At 42.0% G+C, this 27565-nt stretch overlaps 1 protein-coding gene and 2 pseudogenes across 4 annotated transcripts in view; 1 reads left to right on the top strand and 2 right to left on the bottom strand.

Moving 5' to 3' along the window:
* The first annotated feature begins 2702 nt into the window (after positions 1–2702).
* Positions 2703–4269, top strand: LOC119061615 (60S ribosomal protein L21-like; annotated as a pseudogene).
* A 5796-nt stretch (positions 4270–10065) lies between these two features.
* LOC119061626 (40S ribosomal protein S15-like) lies at positions 10066–10504 on the bottom strand (annotated as a pseudogene).
* A 12594-nt stretch (positions 10505–23098) lies between these two features.
* Positions 23099–27565, bottom strand: part of PHTF2 (putative homeodomain transcription factor 2) — a 142628-nt gene continuing 138161 nt past the window's right edge. For all 4 annotated transcript variants that reach the window (XM_037162220.2, XM_053668928.1, XM_037162221.2 and 1 more), the window contains 2 exons: positions 26459–26584; positions 23099–25784 (listed from right to left, as the gene is read on the bottom strand). In XM_037162220.2, the coding sequence (XP_037018115.2) occupies positions 25764–25784; positions 26459–26584 (147 nt within the window). In that variant the 3' untranslated portion in view covers positions 23099–25763. The remainder of the gene's footprint in view (positions 25785–26458; positions 26585–27565) is intronic.

Here is a 27565-nt window from a genome sequence, read left to right as displayed (position 1 = left end):
GCTGCGAGCCCACCTAAGAAAGCTCTGCCTCTCCCAGTGTGTTCGTGTCTGTGCCTCTGCTCGGCTAAGTGGGGGCACTGCCCACCTTCTGGCTGCCCCTGCACTCCACCCGATCTGGGGCTGTCCTCAGGAAAAAGGGCGTTTGGATACCAAGCAGCCAAAACCACAGTCACAGGAACCACTTTGCAAGGTCAGGAATTTAATGCCTGAGGTCTTGTGCTCATCTGAAGCCAGAAGTCCTTGGCAACATGGCAGTACCCAGTCCTGGCCCGAGGCTGGCCCGAGGCCTTGGCTTTGCCTTGGGTCATTCAACAATGACCTCTAGCTAGTGTTAAGAACCACCCTGCCTGGTTTCAGAAGCTGTAACCCCCTCATGGTTAAGGCTGAGTGAGCGATCTTCAGACCATAAGCTACTAAGGAGACAAAGCTTATCTCCCTGGCAGGAGCGCCGCTTCTGCTCCTTTTTCCATAACTGGCCTCCAGTGCTTGATCAGTTAGCCAATGACAAGTAAGATTCCCCAAGGGGGGAATGACCTCAGACAGGCATGATCATGTGAATGAATCTGTGGCTGGGTGCATGGGTGGGTGGGTGAAGATGGATGAGTGGATGGATAGTTGGATGGGTAAGTGGATGGATGGATGGATAGATGGATGGATGGAAGGACTTGGGGGGCTGTGGAGTAAGGGGGTGATGGACCCTCACCCCCTAGCTTTGACAAAGCCTGAGTCCTCTTTCTGTCTTTGAGATGTCTCCTAATCTCTTGGCTGCCTTACTTCCCCGCTAACTTAAGCCTGAAACAATGACAGAGGGCAGTGCAGCCCTGTGCTAGAAAGGGCGGGCTCCTTGGGAGATCAGGCCTGATAAAGAATATGTAAAATCCTGTGAAACCTGCTTTGCTAAGAATGCTCTTAATTAAATGATAAAGGTCCGAGCAGGAAATGAGTTTGTTTCCCAAAGTTTTGTAGCCTTTTAGCTGATAGACCCTGACTCAGAAGAAGCCCTAATAGTTCTTTGTATGCTATCTACTGTTTGATCCTTATTGCCTGAGAATGATTAATGAGCTGTACCTATGCAAATTAAACCCAATAAAAGCCTGTCTAGGCAAGGGTGCACAGCCCTCTCCCATTGAGAGGGTGGACAGGCCACTCCAAGGCGCTCCCCCCTTGAGGGAGTAGCCGTGCCGTCTCCTTTTCTCCGCAGGACTCGGTAGTCCGTGTGAATTTGTCTCATGTCTCATCCATAACACTGTGGACACTGCAGGCCGGTGTCTGCGTCAAGCTAGACCACAGCGCCACAGACTGAAGAGGGTTTGGAGATCCTGCCATCTAACGGCCTACAGGAAGAAACTGAGACTTCCATCCTCTGACTCCTGAAGGCAGAACCTAAATTCCTTGCATCTCAGTGGGAACACGCACCCTGTGGCTATAACTTGCACGGTCATTGGCTATGAATTAGTTTGAACTTGAATACATTAAAACACAATGGCTTTACTATCCTCAAAATAGAAACCCAATTTCTCTCCTGACATTTTCTATCTACCATTCTCCTTGCTAAAGTTCTTTTTATCTTTCTGTTAAATCTCTTGCTGAAACAATTCTGCCTGGTAAACTCCTGACAGCTATGCTGTAACTCCGTGGTGTGAATTCATTAATATTAGCCTAATGGGGGCTTTTCTGTGACTAGTCGGGATGAGGGGTGGGGGACAGAGGTGGGGGGGAGACCTGGTATTAGTCCATGAATTTGTTAGGGACAAGTGCTCAACAAGGTAGGAACAAGAAAAAATGCCATTGCCATTCACAAACCCTGTGAACGCTGTAAGACCCAGCAGGCCACCTTAGTGGTGGCTGTCACAATCTGCTTAATGACTGAACCCTTGCTCTATTCAATCAATTCAAGAAACATAAACTAGCTTCATTTCATTAGTACTTAAAATGCTATTAAGATTAGGGCATTCAGCGGTGAATGGTTGTATTTGTGTTGTATAAAGTGAAACATCTATTTTAATTGTGATTAATGCGCTCAAACTAGTCAACTAATGTCTTTATTAATGGGAAGGAGAAGACACAAAGTATGTTAAAATGAGCTCATCAAGCATTGAAGGATACACCATCCTTGATTTCAATACTCACTTTTTCACATTTAACATCTTTCAATCCATGGCAATGACTTTTCTTTCTTAGTAACATACAGAATAATGATATATTTTACAGCAGATGGCATCCTAGATTCAATAAATACTGTCTGGCAAGCCACTTGTATGTATAATTTTGGGGGAAGATAGAATGTAGCCATTTCCTTCTACTAACATTTGCACGTGGAAAATAAGATTATCCATACATAATACGTCTATGATGTAATGAAAATTCAAAGGGTGTTTTCCTTTGCTCCATTCCATTGTGGCCACTTTACACTCAGTTTCTGGAACGACCAGATGCTCAAAGGCTTCCATCATCTCTAACATGTTTTACTCTATTAGGGAAACAAACCCATTTGGTGACCATGAGTGTCGAAGATGGTTTTATTAACCAGAGAAAAAATAGAATATAAAAATTAACCTAGTTATAGTAGACTACACAAAAAACTGAGGCCCTAACCTCCACTATAGGACTAGCAGTCTCAGTAGGGTTTTAGGTTTTTTTCTAAGACAACAAAACAAAAATTTTTTCCAGCCGGAACCTCCATCTTCCAGTAGCTTGCCAAAATGTCTAACACCACGGGAAAGAGGAGAGGCACCTGCTATATGTTCTCTGGGCCTTTTAGAAAACTTGGAGTGGTTCCTTTGGCCACCTACATGCAAATCTACAAGACAGGTGAAACTGTGGACAGCAAGACAATGGGCACTGTTCAAAAAGGAATGGCCGCAACTGTTCCCACGGCAAAGCAGGACACGTCTACAGTGGGCATCGTTGGGAACGAACAAGTTAAAGACAAGATTCTTGCCCAGAGAATCAATGTACACATTGAGCATCCTGAGCACTCGAGGAGCCAAGACAGCTCCTGACATGTGTGATGGGAAATTGCCAGAAAAAGAAGGAGGAGCCTAAGGGAAAGTGCCTGGGTCCGTCTGAAGGCCGAGCCTGTTCCAGCCGGAGAAGCACACTGTGTGAGAACCCATGGACAGGAGTCTGAGCTGCCGGAGCCCACTCCCTATGAATTCATGCATGACAAGTGTAAAAAAATAAAGAATCTCTGTACTAATTTAAAAAGAGAAAAAAAGAAAACCACCATTGGGATGCATTTTCATTTCAATACTAGTGACAATGACCTGCCCTGTTATTAGCACTTGCTATGAGTAAACATGAGTAAGCCTCTCAGGGTGATAAAAGTTATCCCCAGAGTTCAGAAGATGGATGTTAAGTGCTTTTTCTCAGCTTGTGTGTTGTAGCTGAAGCCACAACTGACATCTGGGTCAGACATGAGTGACAAACAGTTACAGGTTTTACTAACATGTTCAATGGAAAATTTAATATGGTTTTGAGTGAGCGTGATAGAAATGGCAACATTTCTCTTTTTTTACATCTTATTTATTTATTTTTAGACAGAGGGGGAGAGGGAAAGAAATATTGATAAGTCGCCTCTTACGTACCCAAACAAGGACCGAACACACAACCCAGGCATGTGCCCTGACCAGGAATCAAACCTGCGACCTTTCGTTTTGCAGAGATATGCCCAATCAACTGAGCCACACCAGCCAGGTGAAATGCCAACATTTCACTCCCATTTTATTTCTGGTAACCTTCCTAAATAAACTACCCTCTCATCCACATGAGGAGGTTGGGTCTCAGCGAGAGGAAGTGCTGCCCCCAAATCTCACCCCTGTTGAGTGAAAATCAGGCCTCACACCAGACCTGCCTCCAAGGCCCACTCACTTTAACCTGCTGCCACTGTGGGTGGTCATGGCCCCTGCAGGCTTTGAACTGTGACTTTGTCCTTGAGCAAGTGGACTGCAGGTCACAAAGAACAGTGTCCACCAGCTGGATTGGAGAAGATTTAAGCGCTACCACTGCCCCATTCCACGGAGCACTCTCTGTGGACAGGTCTCTGCACGGGGCAGACCCTGTCCAAACCTGACACCACCGCTGACGAGCTCCGGGGAGAGAGATGAGCAGGCTGTCCTGCGGCAGGTGGGTGCTGGAGGAGCGAGCTTGGGAGTGAAAGGTCTGCTTTCAGGGCAGGGTCCCCCTTATAGGAACATGCTCCCACGTGTTGCCCCCATGCTTCACGCCCAGGCATTGAGGGAAATTCTCCTCTTTTTCACACAGTATTGATACAGGGTGCAGACAGGGGGGCCCCCCAAAAAGATTTAGAAAAGTGTCCAGAATTCAAAGTGTATAGAAATATTGGAGAGACATATTAAGATGTCCTCACCATCCCCCCCCCCCCCCCAGGGGGAAGGGATGAATAGAGCCAGGGCCATTGAGGGCTATTTTGCATAGCAACAGTTTTGGAGCTAACCTCTGGAGGAATGGTTATTTAACATATCTATAACCTTTAACTGGTTTCATAGATATGTTAAATAGCAGTGGCCAAGTTTGGAGCCAGGAAGAAGGGAGTAGCAGGGCCGGAGAGAAGGTTGTGGCGGGGACTCAAGAAGGGAGAAAGTTGTGGCAGGGACTCAAGATGGGAACTAGGGTCTGCACTCCGAAGTGAGATCGCCTAGGTAGGAGCTTGGAAAAGACTGGCTCCAGGACACAAAGGGTCCCCGCTTGGCCAGATGAGAGAGGGAGAGCCACGCGGTTTCAGCAGAGTGAGGACCCCCTCTTGGTGAGGTGAAAGAGGGAGCCACGTGGTTTTGGCAGGGTGCGGACCCCCTCTTTCCCAGGTGAAAGGGAAAAACCACGCAGCTTTGCCAGAATGGAGATCCCTGCAGCCAGGTGAAGAAGACAGCCACATGCTTTTGGTGGAGTGCGGACTCCTGCAGCTTTGGTAGAAGAGGCCCACGCGGCTTTGGGGTGCCCCCTTTGGCTGCGGGGCCTGAAAAGCAACAGAGACTTTGACTGGAACTGGGTACAAAGGACTCTTGCCAGTGGACCATGAGAGGGTACCATAGTACTTTGGATTAACTGGAGATCCTGCACAGTGACACAGCTGACGGTGCCAGCGGCCTGCAACACAGACGTGTGCTCTTTTCCTGATTTACGGTACCCGGAGTTGGGACAGTGGGAGAAGGGAGCGCTGTGTGGGTGTAGGTGTACAACCTAAAGGACTTTGATATTTTAGTGGAGGCATTAGGCCTGAATAGCATTAAATAAACATTTTGTTTCCTTTTCACAAATCTCTGGCATTAAGAGATGTCTTTCCAATTGGCGGCGGACAGAAGAGCCCAGTAGATATTAGTATTTTGTTTTCGGGAGGGGCCCCTGTTGTATAGCAGTTTTGGGCATCCCTAGGTGGGCCAAATATTGTATTGCCCCTCCCTCGGACCTCCTCTTGTTGTTCGGTAACAGTATGAAAGCTTGGGAACTGGCAACCTGAATTTCAGCTCCAGAGTGCCCTCCGGGTTTGTCCTAAGAGGTCTTACAGTGCTTCTGAAGACACTCGTCTAGGCCAAAGACACAGCAAAGGGGCCGGAGGAGAGTACACGTGCCAAATCCACTGGGATGCTTTCTGCAGAGTCAAGACAGAATCAGAGTGCCCAGAACGGGGCTCAAGCCAAGGAGTCTGCTGGATGTCAGTCAGTTTCATTCAGTAGGTACATTTAACTCAAGTATAATTTGGTGTATACCAAGAACTTTTATAATTCAGCATGATGACCTCTAGCTAGACCACAGGAAGCTCTGACATACAATAACTACACCAAACTTGATTTGTTTTTAATCCTCACCTAAAGACATGCCCATTGATTTTTTTTTTTAAGAGAGAGAGGGGAAGAGTGAGACACCCATCAGTTGCTTTTCATATATGCCCCAACCAGGGACAGAACCTGCAACCTTTCTGTGTATGGGATGACGTTCCAACCAAGCCCTATTCAGCTTCATTTTTTAAAACTATTTTTACAGGGACTTCTAGTTACGATGGCAGTGTAGGCAGACATGGCTCATTTTGTTGCACAACCAACATCAAAACTACAACTAAATACACAACAAACATCAACTCAGAACTGTCAGAAATCAAGCTGAATAGTCTGACAACTATGGAATTAAAGAAACCACATCCATCCAGTCTGGTAGGAAAGGCACAGACATGGAACAGGCTGGTCCCTCAGCCGCACGTGGTGGATAAAAATTTGGGAGGGTATCTTGGGAGTGAGGAGTCCCAACCCCACACCAGGCCCCAGGCCAGGATTCCAGCGGCAGGAAGATAAATCCCCATCACTCTGGCTGCAAAAGTCTGTGGGGACTGAGTCAGTGGAAGAAACTGCTGAAGCTCCAAGCAGTTTCTCTTAGAGAAACACGCACTCAAACTCACCTACTCAGATTCACTCCCTCTGAGCTCCAGCACCAGGGTAGCTGCTCGAAAGCTACCGGTGGCATTCAGGGGGAGTCTGAGGTGTCTGGCATTATGGTGAGCAGAAGCCATTGACCCTTTTCCAAACCCTCCTCCACAGAGCCAGAAAGTTGGAGCCTTATCTGAGACTCCATCAACCTGGCTGACACTGTGTGACCCACCTTGGAGAGTCCCAGGGACAATGCCTCAGGCAACCTCCTTTTCCATGTGAATGGCTTCTCTTGTCTCAGGCTTCCCAACTTCCTAAATCCTCTCAAACAAGAAACAGCTGGCCTCAGTGAGCCCCACACCCACCACTAGCAGCAGCCAGGCTAGATTCACAGTCTGGCTTTGTCTGGGAATCTCCAAGCCCAGCACAAGTAGCAGCCATCTCAGATTGCTTTATAGCTCAGCAAGAGTGGCCCCAGGTAAAACACAGGTGGGGGCTGACATTGGCCTGCACGGGAAACCCCAGGGCCAGTGCACCCAGTGGACAACTGTAGACCACATCAGAGCACCAACACCCTGCCCCTGTACAGCTGATCCTCCATGGAGGGTGGAAATTGGTGGCAAATGGTCAGAGCCAATCCTTGCAGCTGACTGGCCTGGGTAAATCCCTCCCATTGATCTTCCAACAGCAACCAAAGCTTAGCTACAAGAGGAGGGTATACTCAGCCCACATGAAATGAGCACCTGAGTATCCAGCTTGGACAATAGCAGAGGCTATGCCACTGGATCCTGCAAAACATCTACTACATGAGACCACACTACCAAGACATAATGTCAAAGCAGTTCTACCATTACATAGAAACAAACATGGGGAGACTGCCTAAATGAGGAGACAGAGAAACATGGCCTAAATGAATGAACAGAACAAAACTCCAGAAAAAGAGCTAAATGAAATGATGGTAAGCAATCTGTCAGATGCAGAGTTCAAAACACTGGTTATAAGGATGCTCAAGGAAATTACTGAGGTATAGGAAATAGATATGGAATTCCAGGAAGCACAGAGAGTCCCAAACAAGATGGATGGGAAGAGGCCCGCTGTAAGACACATCATAATTAACATGCCAAAGGTTAAAGATAAAGAGAGAATCTTAAAAGCAGCAAGAAAAGTTAGTTATCTACAGGAGAGTTCCTATAAGACTGTCAGCTGATTCCTCAAAAAAATCTTTGCAGGCTAGAAGGGACTGACAAGAAATATTCAGTCATGAAAAACAGGGACATACAACCAAGATTGCTCTCCTCAGCAAAGACATCATTTAGAATGGAAGGGCAAATAAAGAGCTTCCCAGACAAGAAAAAACTAGAGGAATTCATCACCAACGAACCATTATTATATAAAATGGTAAGGGGATTTATTTAAGAAAAGGAATTATCAAAACTATGAACAATAAAATGGCAAAAAAATCCATATGTATTAACAATTGAATCAAAAAATAAAAAGGACTAAGCAAGAATAGAGACAGAATCATGGATACAGAGTTCATTTTCAAGGTTATTAGATGGGAGAAGGGTGTGGGGGAGAATAGGTTAAGAGGTGACAGGACTAAGAAGTACCAGTGGGTAGTTACAGAATAACCATTGGGATGTAAAGCATAGTATTGGAAATGGGGTAGTCAAAGAGTTCTTCGCATGACCCGTGGACATGAACAAAAGTGAGGGAATTGCCTGAGGCAGGGGGAGGGTTCTGGGTGGAGGAGGGCAAAGGGGGAAAAATCAGGACAACTGTAATAGCATAACTAATAAAGTGTAATTTTAAAAAACAGGACACTATTTTTGTTATAAAAGTGCTATATGCTATTCCCAGAAAATTTGAACTGTAGAGACAAGTAAAGAAAATTAACATCACACATATTTTCACCTCCAGAGACAAATTCTGTAAACTTTTGGAGTATTTCTCTCCAGCACCCTACCCATGTACAGTGCTCAGCAGCTGAACGCCAGATTCCTGTTCTTACTGAACTGTGAGCTTCAGCTGGATCTGTGGAAGGTCAATGTCCTTACATTTAATACCAAATGCAAATTTTTAGCTGAAATATAACAACCACCTGGCATGTTGCCTTTTCATTTCAATAGTACCAATCTAACTATAACATGTACATGATAAACTGCATTCTGAAACTATGACTAAAATGACATTTTAAATCCTATCTTTTCAAGTAAACAAGTTCAGACTCTCCATTTTTGTTCAGTCCTACTGGACAGAAGGGAAAAAACACAGGAATGAGCTCCATCGTGGTTCAGTGGAGAGAAATTTTTATTAGAGGCTACTTTACAGGGATTGCATAGTATGCTTTATACCAAGCATTTGTGGTGCAGTGAATAAATCCTTCATCTACATGTGTACTGTACTTTGCACTTCCAAGCAGGCTGATGGTGACTACTCAACTAAATATTAAATCCAATGAAGACTCCACATCAAGAAATCATCTTTTTTTCTTTTTTAATGATGTGTAGTCTTTTCAAAAATATGTTTACTTATTTTTAGAGAGGGGGAAAGGGAGGGAGAAAGAGAGGGAAAGAAACACCAATGTGTGGTTGCCTTTCATGCGCCCCACACTGGGGACCTGGCCTGCAACCCAGGCATGTGCCCTGACTGGGAATGGAACCGGCAACCCTTCAGTTTGCAGGCTGGCGCTCAATCCACTGAGCCACACCAGCCAGGACGATCTGTAGTCTTTTTATACCAGTTCTGACTCTACATCTGTTACATATCAGAATTAGAGAAAAGATTCAGGTAAAAGAGAATTAGACTTGAAAGGAAACATGAGTGTGTTGGCAGGAATTGGAATCACTCACTGGGAATCCTCTGAGTGCCGCCGACTCTATTCTTGACATAACAAAAGTTGGTAAAAGACCTCAGAACAAAGAAGAAATCTAAACCATGCAGATGAAATACCTGAAAAGAAATAGGAAAAGATAAAATTGTTTCTAGTAAGAGAATTGGGGGACTAAGAAGAAAATGTCAAACTCCCAGCAATGCTGCAATAGCCACAGGGCTATATTTCTTTTTAAAACCACACACACATCATAGGCATAGTTTGCTTCACTTCATAGCAGTTCAGGGGTGCAGCCTGCCCAGCACCCCTCTCTTCACCAAGCTGCCCGCCTCCTTCTGCGTTGCTCTGATGAGACTGCCAATACCAATTTGTTTTCTACCTTCTGCCAAAGGACTGACCCCCTGTCCGTCCAATCTTGGTTCTTCACAGCCCTGTGTACAGTCACTGGTTCAAAGGATGGACAGGTAACCCAGGTAAAGCTGATGGAAAAATCTTCAAGGGGTTGGGTCTCTGGATACAGGAAGAGGGCACCACTGTTTCTATCTCTAGGCTCATGAGCTCAAAGATCCATAAAAGCTTATGTTACTGAACGCAGGTCCAGCTGCCTGCCGCTACAAAAGCCCATACTTGAGAGGCAGGTGCTGATGTAAAGGAAAGTGGTTTGTTTTCAGGTGCCTGCCACCTGGAACATGGGCAACTCATGTCTCAAAGCCCGCCATCTCCACCTCTCAGTGAAGGCAGAGGCTTTTATAAGGAGGCAGAGGAGAACGGAACAAAGAGATCAAGGGTGAGTGTTTAAAAGTCCTTTTTCAAATTAAAAAAAAATTTTTTTAAGTAAGTCTGTGCTTTTATTGGCTACTTGAGAGGGATGAAGCGGGAAGAGTGGGGGGCCCCAATGCCGGGCCGGCCACGCTTCATCAGCTTATAGGCGACGGAGAACTCCCCCGGGTCGTGGCCAATCATCTCCAGCCTGATTTCCACCTTGTTGCAGGTCTTCCCCTTGTGCACGCCCACCGTGCCGCCCACCATCTCTGGCAGGAGGATCATGTCCCGCAGGTGTGTCTTCACCGCAGGTGTGGCTTCAGGCCTCTCCACGGGCCGTGCGTCCGTCTTGGCCTGTGCAGGCGCTTTAGCAGGCACTGCTGCTTCCTCGCAGGCCACCGTTCCGCCGCCGCCTGGCTCTGTAGAGCCGCAGCAGCTGCTCCTAGGACAGGTCAAGTAGCTGGACGAGATCCACGCTGCGGTGGGTGGATCGGCGGAAGGTCCGCTTCTTCTTCTGCTCCACTTCCACCATCTTGTTGGTTCTTTGGGAAGGACCAGAAAGTCCTTTACATGAGACAAGTGCAGCCCATTCCAATAAGGTAAGTTATGGCCCCGTGTGCAGCATTCTGTTTTAGACTCCTGGCTTCGCATCATCCTGGTGCACATCATCCTGGCTCCACAGTTAAAGGCCAGCAAATCTCCTGGAGCCGGGGTGCCTGAAGGTTGGAGTCTGTATCTTCTGAAGTTAGTTCCTAGGATTCTCATACAAACACGCTATAAGCTACATATCACTCAGAGTCAGCACATACGCAATGTCAAAAGAATGGTGGGGTGGGTTACAGTTTCCCACTGTTACAATTTTCCACCATTGCAAATCCTCACTGTCAGTTTCTCTTCCATTTCTATGGAAGTTGGATGGCTTAGCCAAACTGTAATAGACACAGCCAGAAAGGGGGCCCCCAAAAAGGATTTGGAATGGGGTCCAGAACTCAAGGTGTCCAGGAAATATTAAGATGTCCTCACTGCCCCCCACCGCAGGTGTCAGCTGGGGGAAGGGACAAATGGAGCAGGGCCACTGAGAGCTGTTTTGCATAGCAACAGTTTCACAGCTAACCTCTGGAATGGTCATTTAACATATTTATCTATAACCTTTAACTGGTTTCATAGATATGTTAAATAGCTGTAGCCAAGTTTTGAGCCAGGAAGAAGGGAGTGGCTTCTACCCAGGATGTACCCGGGGGCTGGTCCTTTGAGTTATAGCACCTGAGGGAGAGCTTAGAGTTGATTGGCTCCACATCATGGGGCCACACCCGCCCAGACTCACTATGGCAGCCCAGTAAAGCTGGGAGGATATGGGAGTCCTGGCAGGCGTAACTGACTGTAGGAGGAGTCGGAAATGGGGCTGCAAAGGTGGACTAGCGTAGGGATTTAAACGCAGGCGTGGCAGCCATTAGAGAGAGAGTCATACGATTCTGGCGGAGTGGGGACCCTCGCAGCTGTGTGAGAGAGCCACGCAGCTTTGCCAGAGTGGGGACCCCTGCAGCCAGGTGCAGAAGAGAGCCACGCAGTTTTGGTGGAGTGCAGACCCCCTCTTGCCCAAGTGAGGGAGAGCCATGTGGTTTGGAGCAGAGTGAGGGCCCCCTTTTGCCCAGGTGGCAGGGAGAGCCACGCGGCTTTGCCAGAGTGGGGACTCCTGCAGCCAGGTGAAGAAGAAAGCCACGTGCTTCTGGTGGAGTGCAGGCCCCTGCAGCTTTGGCCCATGTGGCCCACGTGGCCTTGGGGTGCTCCCTTTGGCCGTGTGGCCTGGGAAGCAGGAGAGACTTTGCCTGGAAGAAGGGTGAAAGAACTCTTTGCCAGTAGATCATGAGAAGGTGCCACATGGCTTTGGAGCAATTAGAGATCCTGCCTGGACAGCGACACAGCTGATGGTACCAGCAGCCTGAAACACAGACGTGTGCTCTTGTCCCGAGATACGGTACTCTGAATTAGGGCAGGGGGAAAGGAAGCGCTGTGGGCATCTGTGGTCATCCTAAAGGACTTTGATATTTTAATAGGAACAGTGGGTCACTACTTTAAGTCTGTATAGCTTTAAATAAGCCTTTCCTTTCCCTTCCACAAATCTCTGGCAATGAGAGATGTCTTTCCTCTGGCAGCAGACGATCGGGCCCAGTAGGGGGTCCAGACGGTATTAGTGTACCATCCTCTGGAGTCCGGCCCCGGGTGTATCTGTTCTGTAACCATTTTCTTGGCATCCCTGGGTGGGCCAAATATTGCCCCCCTGGACCTCTGCTCAGTAACAAAACCATTTTATAAAACTAGAAAAATTCAGGATCCAGTATAGTTCATAGTTGAAAAATAAAATTTTACAATTAAGTGAACTAGAGTCTAATTTTTACAATTCTCTGTTGTAGATTCTATTGAAACCCAATTTCCCCCCTAAACTCACCCTCGTTTTCCTTAAACAGCCATTCTGTGATTGAACAGAGAACAAAGCCAACAGAAGTAGGCAGAAGGGAATGCATGGAAATGGGAAGGGATCGAAGGAGCAAAGAGAAAATAGAGGGAAGCCATGAGACACTGTTTGAATGCCTGGTTTACATCATACGTCTACCTAACCATTTAATAAAATGCTCAGAGAGGATAGAAAAAGTAAGTTGTAAGTAGGTCAAACGAAACGACACACCAAGAACCAAGTGTACAGGCTCTATCACTATCTGGTAAGGTGGCATTTAGAGTCTAGTACCTGGAAGGGGTGGAGCATGAGGGGAGAATGAAATGGAGACCAGTCACTGATCCCATTTCCCAGGCCTGGGATTCACCTATTGAGAATGAGGCAAGCCTGCAGAAAATAAGAAAAATTTGCTGCCAAGGGCTACATTTTAGATCAATGGGTGGGAGACCAGTGGGAAAAGAAGCTTCTGTCCTCAGAGTTTTAAATAAGGGCATACTATAGAGATGTGGTCTGATTAACTCCGTGTTCAGATGTACCGATGCCTGAATTGAGGTACTGATTTTGAGGAATCAGGAACACGTGACACTTCAGAGGGTCTTGCCCAAACACCAAGGCTGTGTTTGAAAGTATGATTGCTCTACCCCACCAATCCAAAACAAGTGAAAGCTCACTTGGGAACAGTGAAAAAGCCCAGTGTGCTGCAGAGCTGGGCCATGGTGAGAGACAGAAGTGTCTGTACTGAGTTACCTGTCCCATGAAAAACAGGATTCCTCAAACTAGAAAAATTGACTAAAACAGACTTCTGTTAGAATAATATTGTAGAATAGCTACACTTCTCCACCAGAAAACCTTTTAATTTCCTTTTGGAAATGAGATGCTTGTAAATTAAGTATTTACATTAGAACCTTACAACTGCAGTCTGTGAGAATAAAAGAATGCTTAATTCCACTGCTCATTAACGGTAGAGAAAGAAAATGTGAAGAAAAAGTCTCAGAATGGTAAAACTGAATGGGTCTAGATAAAGTAATTCTAATTCCACCTCATCTTTATTCAGATAGAGGGTGAGCAGCTACTATAGGTCACCTAGGAAATCAGTCTAAAAGCAATGGTGCAAACCTAGGTTCCTGGTACTCAGCAGGACCTTTCTTCTGTGCCACATCTCGCTGTGTATTCAACTCAGATGAAAAATACAACGTCGTAGATGAGAAAATATGGTTTTCGGATCACCCACCAAGTGACAAAAGCACACATGGAATCATAATGTTGTGGAGGACACAATACATCAAGTAAGCCAGTCCTTGTTTCCAAGAAAGTGAACTTCACAATGGCCTGAAGCAGCCCCAGGGGTGGGGCACCCACAACTTCTATTAACATCCTGTGCTGAGAAGGTACTTGATACGTTTTTGTGTGTGTGAGTAGTCCAAGTTTCACAATGCAATTCAAATACCTGCAGCTTTAAAACCTGGGGCTGATGGAGAACTGCTGATCAGGGCCTTTGCTGTAAGCCGTCACGTGCTTAAAAATAAAGTGTTCCATTTCTTTTTTCACTTCCATATTGATTAATCCAAGTGATTTCTCCCAAAGCCTTATTTTTTCATCCTTTAAAAAATTTAGGTGTCTTCTCTTTATACAGCTTCAGTTTCTCCTATTTATTTTTCAGTTGGATAATTTCTTTACTAATATCACTCTAAACCTAGTCTGTTATCCAAAAGAAATGCTAATAGTTAATAGTTATTGTGAGGCGACTTTGTCCCAGGCACTGAACAAAGCACTTCCCTTAAGTGGCAAGATAATTTGGGGTAATTGCCGTAGGAAGAGACTCAAAAGAATGAGCAATGTTTTCACCTCCATTATTCCAAGAAGACAGTCACATAATCCTATTTTGAGCTTCATTTCCTCCCCTCTTTGGTATTACTGCCTTTGGAGCTTCTGGCCCAATGTGATGACGTCCTGCTCAGCCAAGTTTTGGCTTGGGAGCCTGGCGGATTCAGAGCAGCTAGTGGAAACGATGAAGGTGGGAAGAGCTGGGAGAGGGGCTCGTCCCCCAGACAGAATGCAGATGTGCCCACTGGAACATGGCTGTGTGGTGTGTGTGGAAGATGGACACTGTTCATCTGAATGAGATCTGAAGCCTCAGAGCAGAGGTGAGGAACTCGAGGCTAAGACTGGGGTCAGCAAGGGAGGACCTCTGTTGGAGCATCATCCATGCCCGACAGACACAGGCATGGGCCAGGCAGAAGTACCACATTGGAGGACTTGCCATCACCCAAGAAAAGGGACCAGTCTGCTTCCATATTTTCCAGGCACTAGCAGAATCCCCTGGGTTTTTATATCAATCTAAGGGAGGAGTGGCTCCTCCAAACATAACAGATTGAATTCTTGACAGTCAAAATTTTGAGTAGGTGCTCAACACTAGATTTAGTTTGAGGGTAAATAAATTGATGTTTTGTTGCCTAGGAAGCTTGGGTAGCAAGTGCACGCCCATTACACAAACCTGTAATTCATGCACAAGCTCCAGCATTAGCAGTTCTCCACCTCATTCCACGGGTGAGTACTGGGAAGTTAAGTAACTTTGCCCAGGCTCACACACACGCTGCAAAGAATCTCAGCTCTCCCTGATTCCGGAACACATGATTCTTATCACAGTGCAGATGACTTGGGTTAGTCTGTAATTTTAATTTTTTTAATGTTTTATTGATTATGCTTTTACAGTTGTCCCAATTTTGTCTCCTTTGCCCCTCTTCACTCAGTACCCATTATTCCCTCCAGCTATCGCCCCACCTTAGTTCATGTCCATGGGTCTTGTGTGTAAGTTCGCTGTCTACTCCATTTCCTGTACCGCTCTTAACATCCCCCTGTCTATTCTGTACCTACCAATTTGCGCTTCTCAACCCTGCACTTTTTCCCCTATTCTCTTCCTTCCCCTACCAACTGATAACCCTCCAAATGATCTACATATGTATGATTCTGTTTCTATTGTGCTTGGTTTTTTTTTAGTTTTTTAGATTCAATTGTTGATAGTTTGAATTTATTGCCATTTTAATGCTCATAGTTTTGATCTTCATTTTCTTAAATAATAAGTCTCTTTAACATTTTATATAATAATGGCTTGGTGACAACTTTACTTTATTTGGGAAACACTTTATCTGCCCTTCCATTCTAAATGATAGCTTTGTTGGATAGAATAATCTAGGTTGTAGTTTCTTGCTTTTCATCACTTTGAATACTTCTTGCCAAACTCTTCTTGTCTGCAAAGTTTCTTTGGAGAAACCAGCTGACAGTCTTATGGGAACTGCTTTGCAGGTAACTGTCTCCCTTTCTCTTGCTGCTTTTTAGATTCTCTCCTCATCTTTAATCTTGAGTAACGTAATTATGTATCTTGGAGTGGGCCTCTTTGGGTCCATCTTGTCTGGGACTCTCTGCGCTTCCTGGACTTGCATGTCTATTTCCTTCACCTAAATAGAGAAGTTTTCTTTCTTTTTTTCAAATAAGTTTTAAATTTCTTGCTCTTTCTCTTATCCTTCTAGCACCCCTATAATTTGAATGTTGTCCCCGAAGCTCCTGAGCCTATCTTTGGTGGGGGTTTTTTGGGGATTTTTTTTCTTCTTGTTGTTCTGATTGAATGTGTTTTTCTTCGTTATGTACCAAATCATTGATTTGATTCTTGCCTTCATCCACACCACTGTTGATCTTTATTTCACTTAGTGTAACCTTCATTTTGCCTGTGTCTCTTTTTATGCTGTTGAAATACCCAGTGAGTTCCTTGAGCCTCCTGATAACTGGTGTTTTGAACTCTGCATCTGATAGATTGCTAATCTCCTTTTTGTTTAGTTCTTCTCCTAGAGTTTTGTTTTGTTCATTTGCTATATTTCTCTGTTTCCTCATTTTGGTAGCCTCCCTGTGTTTGTTTCTATGTATTATGTGGAGCTGCTTTGACTCCCTTAGTAGCGTAGCTCATAGTAGAAAAGTGCACTGGTAAGGTGGATGAGGTGGAGCTTTAGGTAATTGCTAGGGTGGGGCAACCGTGTGAATCAGGTTGCTAGAGTTTCCAATATGGTGTCTCCACTCTGTAGCTCTCTGTGGGAGAGGGCTCAGGAAGGTGTCAGGGATGCTGCCTGGTCTCTGAATGTTTTCTGAGAGGAAGCTGTCCACTGGCACACTCACCTGATGCCAGGCACTTCAGTTTCTTCCCATATTCCACTGGGACCCTTCCAGCTGCTGCCCCAGTGCTAGAGCCCAGAGGGAGTATGTCTGCGTAAGTCCTAAGTCAGTTGCAAGCCCTTTAAAAGCGGACACCTGCGAATCCTGAAGTTTCTTCTGCTGCCCCTCCCCCTACTGATATTTACAGCCAGAAGTTATAAGAACTTATCTTCCTGGCACTGGAACCCTGGGCTGTGTGGTCTGGAGTGGGACTGTGACCTTTCATTCCTGAGGAATCCCTCCCGATTTTTATCTGCCACACATGGGTGTAGGATGGTCTGTTCCACATCTCTGTGTCTCCGCCCCTCCTACCTGTCCGGATGCCTGTGATTTCTTTAATTCCTTGGTTATTGAGCTTTCTTCCATAAACCTTGATTTTCTCATGATTCTGGGTGCCAGTTGTTTTCTGTTGTAATTTTTGCTGTGGTTGTGTGAGGTGAGCCCTGTTTCCCTATGCCTCCATCTTGCCCAGAAGCCCTGAAGTAAGATACGCCTCTGCTCAGGAGTCCAGGGAAGAGCGGAGCTGCCCCAGCTCCAGTGCAGTAGGACCTGTGTGGGCGGGGGGAGCCTGAGTGACGGGAAGGGAGCCCTGGAAGCAGAGCACGCGCGGAGCAGTGGTGCAGACAAGATGGCAGCCACGCCCAATTTTTAAAAGAATGGTTTCAACTTTGCAAATAGTTATAATTTAACTCCACCACGCACTTGTGAAGAAAGAAACTAAGGTAAATGTAATCATATATTGGATACAAATTAGTGCTATGTCAGGTCTTTTTAAAAATTGTACAAAAATTCTAGCATAGAGTCTTTAACATGCACTAAAATTTTTAAGTTATAAAGACTAATTACTTTGGGAGAAAATGCAGACGACTGTAACTGAACAGCAATAAAGGGTCACTGGTTTCATTCCTGGTCAGGGCACACATATAAGCAGCCCATCAGTGTTTCTCTCTCTCTGTCCCTTCCACTACCTCTAATAGTAATGAAGAGATCATCTCTTAGGATTAAAAAACTTTTTAAAAATTAACTCTCAGACCACAGCTGTTCATTAAGTATCCTAATGAAGAATGACATTACAGTTTAGTATCCACCAAGCAGCTACAACATGCTGTTACTAAACAATCCTTATCTTTGAGGATAAATTTTAAATTCCTTGGTTTCACAGTCATTTCCCAGCATTATCTCCCACTCCTTGCCCATATACATCATTTTCTCCAGCCATAGTAAACTGCTTGCATTGACACTTACACTGGAAACTCCATTATAGCTTCCAAGTTAAATGAAGGGCTGTATTTTAATTTCTATATCCCTAGCACCTAGTTTTGAGCCTAGCACATAATATTCAAAAACTATTCATGGGGTGGATGAAAGAAACACTGAATAAAATTGGAATTTTAATTGGAGTACTTGGTCTGCTTCTCATACTTCCTAGGCTAATCTCTCACCCTAATGTCTTCCCCTAATAGCAGAGTTCATGTTACGAGAATCTGTCAGTAGCACTCATCTGACCCGCAATTCTGGCTGAGGGCAAGAAGGATAAAAATAAAGAGCAGGATAGCTTCTTGCTCACAGTCTGCATTTCTAGTCAAAAACAAATAAATGTATTTGCAAACACTGGGTATATATTCAAAGGATGCAACTGGCCATAGACCTTGGCAACAAGTCTATTTTGCTTTAATGCACGCCCCTTAGCAGTACCAAGGTTAGAAAAACCAGAAATTCCCACATACGAGTAATTGATGAGAACTTGTAAGAAATTTGATTAAAACAATCCCAAACCCCTGAAAACATCCTGAGATTATTAAATAACTATAGAAAAACCAATGATTAAATTTAGTAGTAAGAGCTGAATTTAGCTTTAAAATACAAAAGAGACAAGCCACTAATTTAAATTTCAGGTCATTGTTGAATACACAGAATTGAGAATTATAAAGAGACAAGCAACACTATTAAGCACTGAGATCCATAACTATTGTGTAGGCATAGTAGCCAAATAGGTTGAAAGAGTAGACAGTGTAGATAGCCAAGTACTACACTTTAATAGGTACAAATAGACAGATAGAGCCAATAAGAGGGGCGCGGGGAAAGGGCTTAAGATTCAACAGTCAGAAAAATGTGTGAGTCCCCTTTAGGTTGAAAGTCATCCTTTGGTTACTTCAGTGTATCATAAGGCATCTGGCTTCACAATTCAGGACACAAGATGTCCTGAATTATATATTCCTGAATTATATGCCACAGTCTGAGACCAGCTGTAACAAATCAACAGCACACCTGCCAAGCTACCATCAGTACCTCTGCCAGTTTGGGGCAGTTTCTCTTGGTTTCATCTCCCTTCTCCACTAATGCTACCTTTTCTCTACTACTTTTTGCTTAACTCAATGACTACTTATGGGTCTCTTGCTTTCCTAGCAACGCTCCCTTCTTAACACTGTGTCCTGATCAAAGTTGCATCAATAGTTTAAATGGGGCCTCAGGTCACCACCTAGGAGAGTGAGTGCCTCCACTGGGCAAAGTTCTCAGGCCAGTGGGTCTCACAGGTTAATCACAGGCCCTTAAACAACTGCTTTAGGACCGGGTACCAATCACTGACCAACCCAGATGTGGCTGAGAGATAGTGATATAGTCCAACAAAACTTGAATGTGAATAAACACCTCCCTGTCTTGTTCAGATGAAGGTGAAGAATGTAGCCAGTCTTTCTTGTGCCATCTAGTATACAATGGTTCCATCCAACCTATAAATCTTAACTAGTGCTCTCACACTCTAGATTCAAACACTGCTCATTGAAATCTAAATGGTTGGTAACATAAAATCAGGAAAGGAAAAGATTAATGGTGATGGCAGGGGTAAAGTTGAGAAGGTAGCATATGGAAGGGCAGGAACAGAATCCTGAGCACTGATAGGGAGCTGGTCTGAGAGAACAACATCTCTTCCACAGAGCTGAAGAAGGGAAGATGAGAGAATTCATGTGTGATGATTATCTTTTCAGTAATGTTAGAGAAGACATTTGTAGAATGAGAGGGATTAGGAGCTTGAGGATGATAAGGTTACTAGAGCCATTGTAGGGAACATATATATGGACAAGAGATTTAATTTAACAACGCCAAATATAGGACCAGAAGTTCCAGGAATATCTTCATAAGGATGATTGGTAGAAAGTCAAGTTGGATGCTCTCCATCAACTCAACGCAAATGACTTAAAGCTGAGGAGGGTTCAGACCAGGCAGAAGATAAAGACTCTAGGATGTTATTAGTGAGACTGAGATTTAGTAATAAATATGATGGAATAGGGACCTGAGACTTTTTTAGTGAAACTATTCATAATTGGATATAAAATATAAGCTTATAAAAAAACTACTCTTCCACATTTTTGCATACTTGTTTATGAAGGAATTAAATGTTCACTCCTTGTAAAAAGGTCATGCATGAAAATGCATACGAAGGATGATTCTTAATTGTATCTCATATTTGGCAGGCAAACATCTTAGGTAACAGAAATGGTTTTGCTTGGAAAATTTTGTGACTTGTTGTAGGTGATTACTTACTTGGAGGGGAAAATCACCAAAATTTTTGCACAATGAATATGTGTCATTTCCTATAGTAGGTGCTTTATATATTATCTCATTAATCCTCTTTATAGCCCTGTAAAATAGGTATTATTCTCAGTAATTTATACCTGAGAAAACCAAAGCACACAGAGATTAAGTAATTTACCCAAGACTGTAAAGCAAGTCTGACTCTAAAGCGTATGTTCTTTCCACAGGCCACACTAGAGTTGAATCTGGGAAATGTCAAATTCTTACTTTTCCTATTGCCAAGGCTTATTATTTATATACACCTGTCCCTTGTTATATCGTGGTTCACTTATTGTGGCTTCACTGTATGATGGGTTGTTTTTTTTTAAATAATACTAATTCTCTATCGCAGGATTTTGCAGTATATAGGTATTTATGATTTTAATTTTTGCCTTAAAAATTTAAAACAATGTAAAATATAAAAATGTTAATTCGAACATATTAAAAGAATATTAAATAGAAATAAAATACAGTATGTATTTCATCAGCATATGAGTACCATACTATACACAATGGCAATGCAGTATGCCACTACCATTTGCACAAATTTGCCAACATGAGGTTGTACACAGCACACTATTGGCTGATGGAATGGAAAGCGACCAACCACAGCACTGTGTTCTGTATTCCCAGTGCCGATTGGCTCAGTGACCTTAGCATCAGTCTGTTTGCTCTGCTGCACTGTGCCCATAGGTTCAGCATCTCTCCTTGCCCACTTCATATGGATATCTGATCGCTGAGTGCAATGTTGCTCTGTGGTGTTGTTTTTTGTGAAATTTTCATCAAAGTTTGAATTTATTTCAAGTCCTATGATGCCACCCAAACGTTCTGTGCCTTCTAAGGCTTCTGGCAGTGAACCCAAGCACCAGAGGTATATGCTTACCATCAAAGAAAAAGTGGAACTTCTCCACATGTGGCAAAAGCTACACGGCTATAGGCTGCCATTACGGGATCAACGAATCTACTGTTTGCGACATAAAGAAAGATAAGAATATTAGGTCTACCGCAACAATGACTTTTAATGAGACTGCAAAGAGGGTGGTCACTTCTGGCAATAAGGCCACTGTGAGGATAAAGTCTGCATTGGCCCTGTGGATAATTGACTGAAGGAAGAATATCTCCCTGGATACCAACAACACCTGGATGAAGGCCAAGAAACTTTATGATAGTTTTTTTGAAAGCACAAATGTTCATGAAGGTGATAAGGATGAAGGCAAGGAAGGATGATGATGCAGAAGCAGGACCGTTGAGTGCTTCTCCCACCAGACCAACCCCATTCAGTGCCAGCAAGGGCTGGTTTGACAAATTTCAGAGACGCTTTGGACTCAAGAGCGTTTCTCTGCATAAGCTGCCTCTGAGGATAAAAAGCAGTGCCAGCAGTTCCCCATAACTATGTTCATTACTAGGACAAAGAGATCAGTTACACCTCCACCTTTAGCAGAAATAGAGGTTACGGCCCAGGGCGAAGATACTGCACCACCTGATGAAGTGGCTGATGAAGTGGTACCTTCAGAAGAGCTGTGATGCTCTTCTTGTCTGTGCAGTACATTCATCTCATTGTTATCACCTTCATCGCCATCAGTACTGCGCAGCTACATAGTTCATGATCTTCATCATTCACGTTGTAGTATTCTTCACTGGTGAGTACCCATATAGAATTTTATATGTTGGTAAAATTACATAGGTGTAAGAGTATAGAAAGTGTTTAAGAGCACATGAAGTGTTTATAAGAGTGTGGGAAAGGCTTATAAAGCCTTAAAATAAATATAAATAATAAAATAAGTATAACGCTTCTACTTCTAGGATTTTCACTTGTCACAGGGGTCTCTGGAACGTAACTCTTGAGATAGGTGTGGGATCACTGAATAAGCTCATTAACATAAGGGCAGAGAATTTATCAATATTTTTGTTCCCTCCAGAATTTGTCTATGATTAAGTATTTTAATGGGTCAAGAGGTACAGAGGTAATATTAAAGAATATAACTTCAACAGGAATAAAGGAGAGTGTAGGTTCTATACTAACTATTTGTGCAACCTTAGGGAAGCTTCTTAACTTTGGGAATCTAACCTTAGATTTTTTATCTAGTAAAATGAGGACTTTGGACTAGGTGGTGTCCAAGGTCCTATTTGACTTCATCCATCCATCCGCTCATTCATTCAGTAAACGGGTTGAGATTTTTGTATGTATCGGGCACTGTATTTAGTGTTCTGGGAATACAGTAGTAAATACAGTGAAAACCTCATTGAATTTACATTCTAGAACTCCTGTTTTTGAGATAGTAACTCTCGATGTGGTGAGAAGTGACAGGTAGGGCAAATCTTCCAAATTGCCTGGGGAATACTTTTTAAAAAGTATACTATGTTATTTGAAATGCAGTCTACTCCACAGGAAGTAAGCACTGTGGGGAGTCAGGGCTACTGATAAACACTTGGGGTACATTTCATACAGGCGTGGTAGAAAAAAGTATTGAGAAGTAGTGTTCTAAATGACAGAGCAAATTAAAGAGTGCCAGTCATATTGCTCTATTCTGAAGTCTGAAGACATTAAAACAGCCAATTCTAAGCTTGAAGTTTGAAAATGCACTAGAATTATCAGTCCCTGATTAAAGTCCTACAAACACTTGAACCAATCAGAATGCTTACCTATCTTATTGTTAGCCATGATGTAGGTTGAATTCATGTGAAAATTCTTTTGATTAAAAACACCACTATCGCCCTGATCCGTGTGGCTCAGTTAGTTGGTTGTCATTTGGAAAGCGAAATGCTGCCGGTCTGGGTCGCGAGTTCAGTTCCAGGTTGGGGTGTGTACAAGAGGCAACCAATCGATGTTTCTCTCCCTCTTTTTCTCCCTCCCCTTCCCTCTCTCTAAAAATAAATAAATAAAATTCAAAAACAAAACACCACTATCCTTCCACAATGAGTTTTAATATGCCAGTATTCTGTATTTAAATACAAACACGCAAAAATTAATGATGTCACAACATCATTAATAAAGGCCTGTGTATGTATTATTTATGCTTTCATGTTCTGAGGATCATAACAAAACCTGAAATGGTGGGAAGTTTTAAGAAATTTATTTCCATTCCCCTCAACTCTAACTAAAAGCTATCACTAAAGTTTAGGCTATAGTCAAACAAAATTACCATAGAAATGTGTATGACTTGAAAACTTAAAAAAACACCTCTAGTTTAACTGCCAGTCACAGAATGTTTTATTTGAAACCTGCTGTTCAAACTCTAAAACACAATGCATGTGGCATAGAAGTGGTTAACACACATCTGCCACAATTCTATCTCTGCCTTTTCTATATTAGGTGATATGTTACAATTTCTTTGAATTTCTTACATTCATAGTATTCTTAAAGGCAGCAATGTCAAATTTTCTGCTTTGAAAACAGTTCCATTAATTTTCTGGAATTGCTTAAAATGACTTTTTCCCTTTATATTTTACTGTTGTCCACATTAGTGAAATAATTCAACATATTATTAGTAAGTTGTTGAGAGGTATATGGTACTCAGTAAGTCAACTCTCAACTCCAAGTTAAAATAAACTTCAATCCAAAACAAGCATTTCCCTAAATCAGTATATTTAGCTACTTTTCTCAAAAATAATTCCATTTTGAAATAAGTTTTTTTGTGATACAATAGTTTCTTTCCCTTTCCTCTTTTATTCTAACAGAACTCATGCTGTACTTTTTTCTCAAAATATATTTGACATATTCTGTGCAAATATTAAGTTCTGAATAGCTTTGTACCTTATTTTGAAAAAGTTTATAAAATATAATTCCTAAAAACAACCTCAACATTAGACAATAGAGGAAGAAGAAACATATCAGACAAAGCCTAATTTTTCACATGAGAAAATAAGTATGTTCTTAAAGCTCCAGTAATACATTCCTTGAAAAAACTCAGAATGCACTTTGGTCATTATTAAACATATTAGAACATAGGCAAATAAAACAAAATACTTTTGTTGTTTTCTACAGGAAGAAAATCAACTACAGAGGCTGAACTGAGGCTGATGAAAAGGAATGGTAAGAACAAAGTGACATCGTGACATGGCTCTGTTCTCTACACATTTCCAATCTTAAGATTATGATTTGGGGATTAAAACTGCACCAATCAAATACATAATTTTACAATTAATTATTTTAAATTCCCTAAAATGTTTAAAAAATGCGAGGATATTCAACATGACACACCTTGCACCAAGAAAATTCTAGACTGTTTCAAATAAATTTTTTGTTTTAGAAACTAGATGCCCAGTTAAAAAAGAATTGCAAATACAGTTCATGGTTCAATTATTTTCTAAAATATTCTTGATTGTACAAATATAACAACTTAAAATCAAGGCCCAATAAGATACCATCATATTTGCCCTACTTACCTAATGTGCCAACACAGTAAATTCTCATTTGGACACTTGCAAAATTACCTGGGGGTTGCAGTGGTGGGTCCAGGTTAAAAACGTCTAAAATAGCCCTTATATAATTGGGTGGTGATGGGGGGCGGGGACATGCCAGATTAAGCTTAGAGGACACAATTTGTGAGGTGAAGCTGCCTCTTCTGAAAACTGGGGTATACAGTACTTTTAAAACTGTCAATGAGAGGAGTATTTTACTGGTTCTGAAGTTACTCATTTGAGTGTGGTATGAAGAGCATACACTACAGCGTACCATGGGGAGAAAATTATTTTACTTGAGTAAACATAATGTACTTTAGTAATATCAATAGGCACTTCACTTGTGAGATGAGTATATACCTCACTCAAAAGGATACCATATCATGCCCTAGTACACTATAACATATCCCATATAAAGAAATGCATTAAAAGTAATAATTTTAAAAAGTGCACATCTTGAGCATGCACAGTTAGAGCTGTGCAAACAGCCCAGTGTTTCAAATAAATACAATTATCACTAGTAAATTTTTATCAAAATATCTTACAGTTTGGTAACCATTTACAATTATTGCTCTATTAAGAGTTTTATCATCAAAGAGCACTTTGTTGACCTGTTATGTAATACCATATATATTAATACTGAAGGGTGCTTAACTGCAGCTTAATCAGTTTAGATCCAGGCATTGTTCCAAAATAGTTCAAGAGAAACACCGAATGGATCTTGATTTACTGAAGAAAATGCTTTATGGATTTAGCTGAGTCTAATGCAATATTCCAAAGTTGAAGAAGTTGTCCTCAAGTAAGGCAAGTTTACGGCATTGATGGAGCAACAGTGCTTAGCAATGGCTTCTATTCTCACGCTTTGTTGTTTTGTCAATTATTTATGCACAATTACCAGGATCTCAAGTATCTGGATATCAATTTTATCACCCTTTTTATCAACAACTGAGTATACATCAATGCTAAAAATAAAATATAAAGACTAAAGTAAATGTAAAAAACAGTGAACAAGTAAAATAAATATAAGAATTGCACGAGACAGTGTGATGTAAACACTTCAATTTCCCAGCTGAGACTCCTGAAGCAGAGAGTCAGTGACTACGTTCAGGCGGCTTAGTTGGTACTCTTATTCCGGAAAAGAGGCTACAGCTTCTTTTTCTCTGAATTGTCATGATTTAATCTTCCACAGCTAGTGAAGAAATAATAGAAGTAGTGACCATTAGAGCCAGTCTTAATATCACAACTTATTAAATTATATCACATAATACTATTTTTATCTAAATTTCATTCACGAACAAGCCTATTTCTATTTTTTAAAACTCTTTTAACCTTTTATTGTCAAGAAGAACTCACCTTAAACAAGTAAAGTGAAAATCAGATTTCTCTTGCTTTCTTTTACAGGGAAGTGGCAATATAGATATACAACTAGTTTAATGTGAATAGTTTATACCTTATTCACTAACAGCTGAACATATATTGGAGGATATATATATTGCTATAGAGATAAATAATATAACTTTTGGCCAAAAAAAGAAAAAGAAAAAATAAATAGGGCTCTTTTCTTTTTTTATCAACTAAATTGGACTCAAATTATGTGAGTAAAAAATACTTCCCCTTATTTTATACAGAGTCCTATTTGTAATGAATACTATTCCAAATTAGGAGTTTCAATAGTATTATAAACAAAGAATGTTTATCATTATTTGAAATTAAGTGTAAAATTATTTTCACTAATTATATACAATATTATCAAAATGATTTGATTATTGTACATGTGAGATCGTAACAGAGTATTAGGGTAAAATAAATGTCACAGAAATGTAACAGGCCACTAAGTAAGAAAAAAGACCTGTAAGTTCTTACCTTTAAATTAAATCCCAGCAAGTCACTGATAACACCAGAAACAGCTGACAGGATGACAACCTGGGTGATGTTATAAAGCAGTGGGTTCATTGTGAGCCCATATAACCTGAAGGGACTGTCCAATTCCTAGAAGAAGAAGAAAATCATGAGCCTATATTCATTAAGAATTATCAGTGAAACTAATTCAGGGCAATATACAATGAGAATTTTTTACAAAACTTTCAAGAAACTGTTATAAACTATGGATAATTTTAGAAAGGATAAACTTGGTTAAACCTGAAATAAGTAAATCTACTTTAAGAGATTTTTGTGTCATTTTGTTTTTTAGGAGAAGGTGACATCCTTTAAAGGAATTCTGTAACCAATGGATGGCTGCCAGATCAGAAGGGCATTGGGAGGATGGGTGAAAAAGTGAAGGGATTAAGAAGTACAAATTGGCAATCACAAATAGTCACAGGGATATAAAGTACAGTATAGGGAATATAGTCAGTAATATTATAATAACTATGTATGGTGTCAAGTGGGTACTGGACTTATCAGGAGATCACCTTGTGAGTTATGTAAATGCTCAGCCACTATGCAAACACCTGAAACTAATATAATATCGAACATCCACTGTAATTAAGAAAAAACAAAATTCTATAATCTAAATCTGTAACTCCAGCTTCTATCTCAAATGAGTGATAAGAAAAGGTTTGGGAACATTTTTTTTAGTATAAGAATAGGAACTTAATATCTTTTAGCAGAAGAATTAGAAATTTAGTAAATTTTCTGACAATATTAATACATACATAAAAACTCCTTTTGAGACAATTACTTTTCCAACACATGAATTAATTGACTGATTCAAACATTTAAAGTTCTTTTAAAAAAAATTCTCACCTGAGGATATGTTTATTGATTTTTAGGGAGTGGGGGAAGAGAGAGGAAAAAAACACTGATGTGAGAGAGAAACATCACTTGGTTGGTGCCTGCATGAATCCCCACCAGGGATCACATTGTCAACCCAGGTATGTGCCCTGACAGGTAATCGAACCCTAACTTTTTTGTTGTCTGGGATAACGCTCAAACCAACTAAGTCAACCAGCCAGGGCTATAATTCTATTT

This window comes from Artibeus jamaicensis, unplaced genomic scaffold, assembly GCF_021234435.1.
Source record: "Artibeus jamaicensis isolate MK-2021 breed Jamaican fruit bat unplaced genomic scaffold, CSHL_Jam_final contig_518, whole genome shotgun sequence".
Classification (NCBI taxonomy): domain Eukaryota; kingdom Metazoa; phylum Chordata; class Mammalia; order Chiroptera; family Phyllostomidae; genus Artibeus; species Artibeus jamaicensis.
This window is presented reverse-complemented; position numbering and strand designations above follow the sequence as displayed.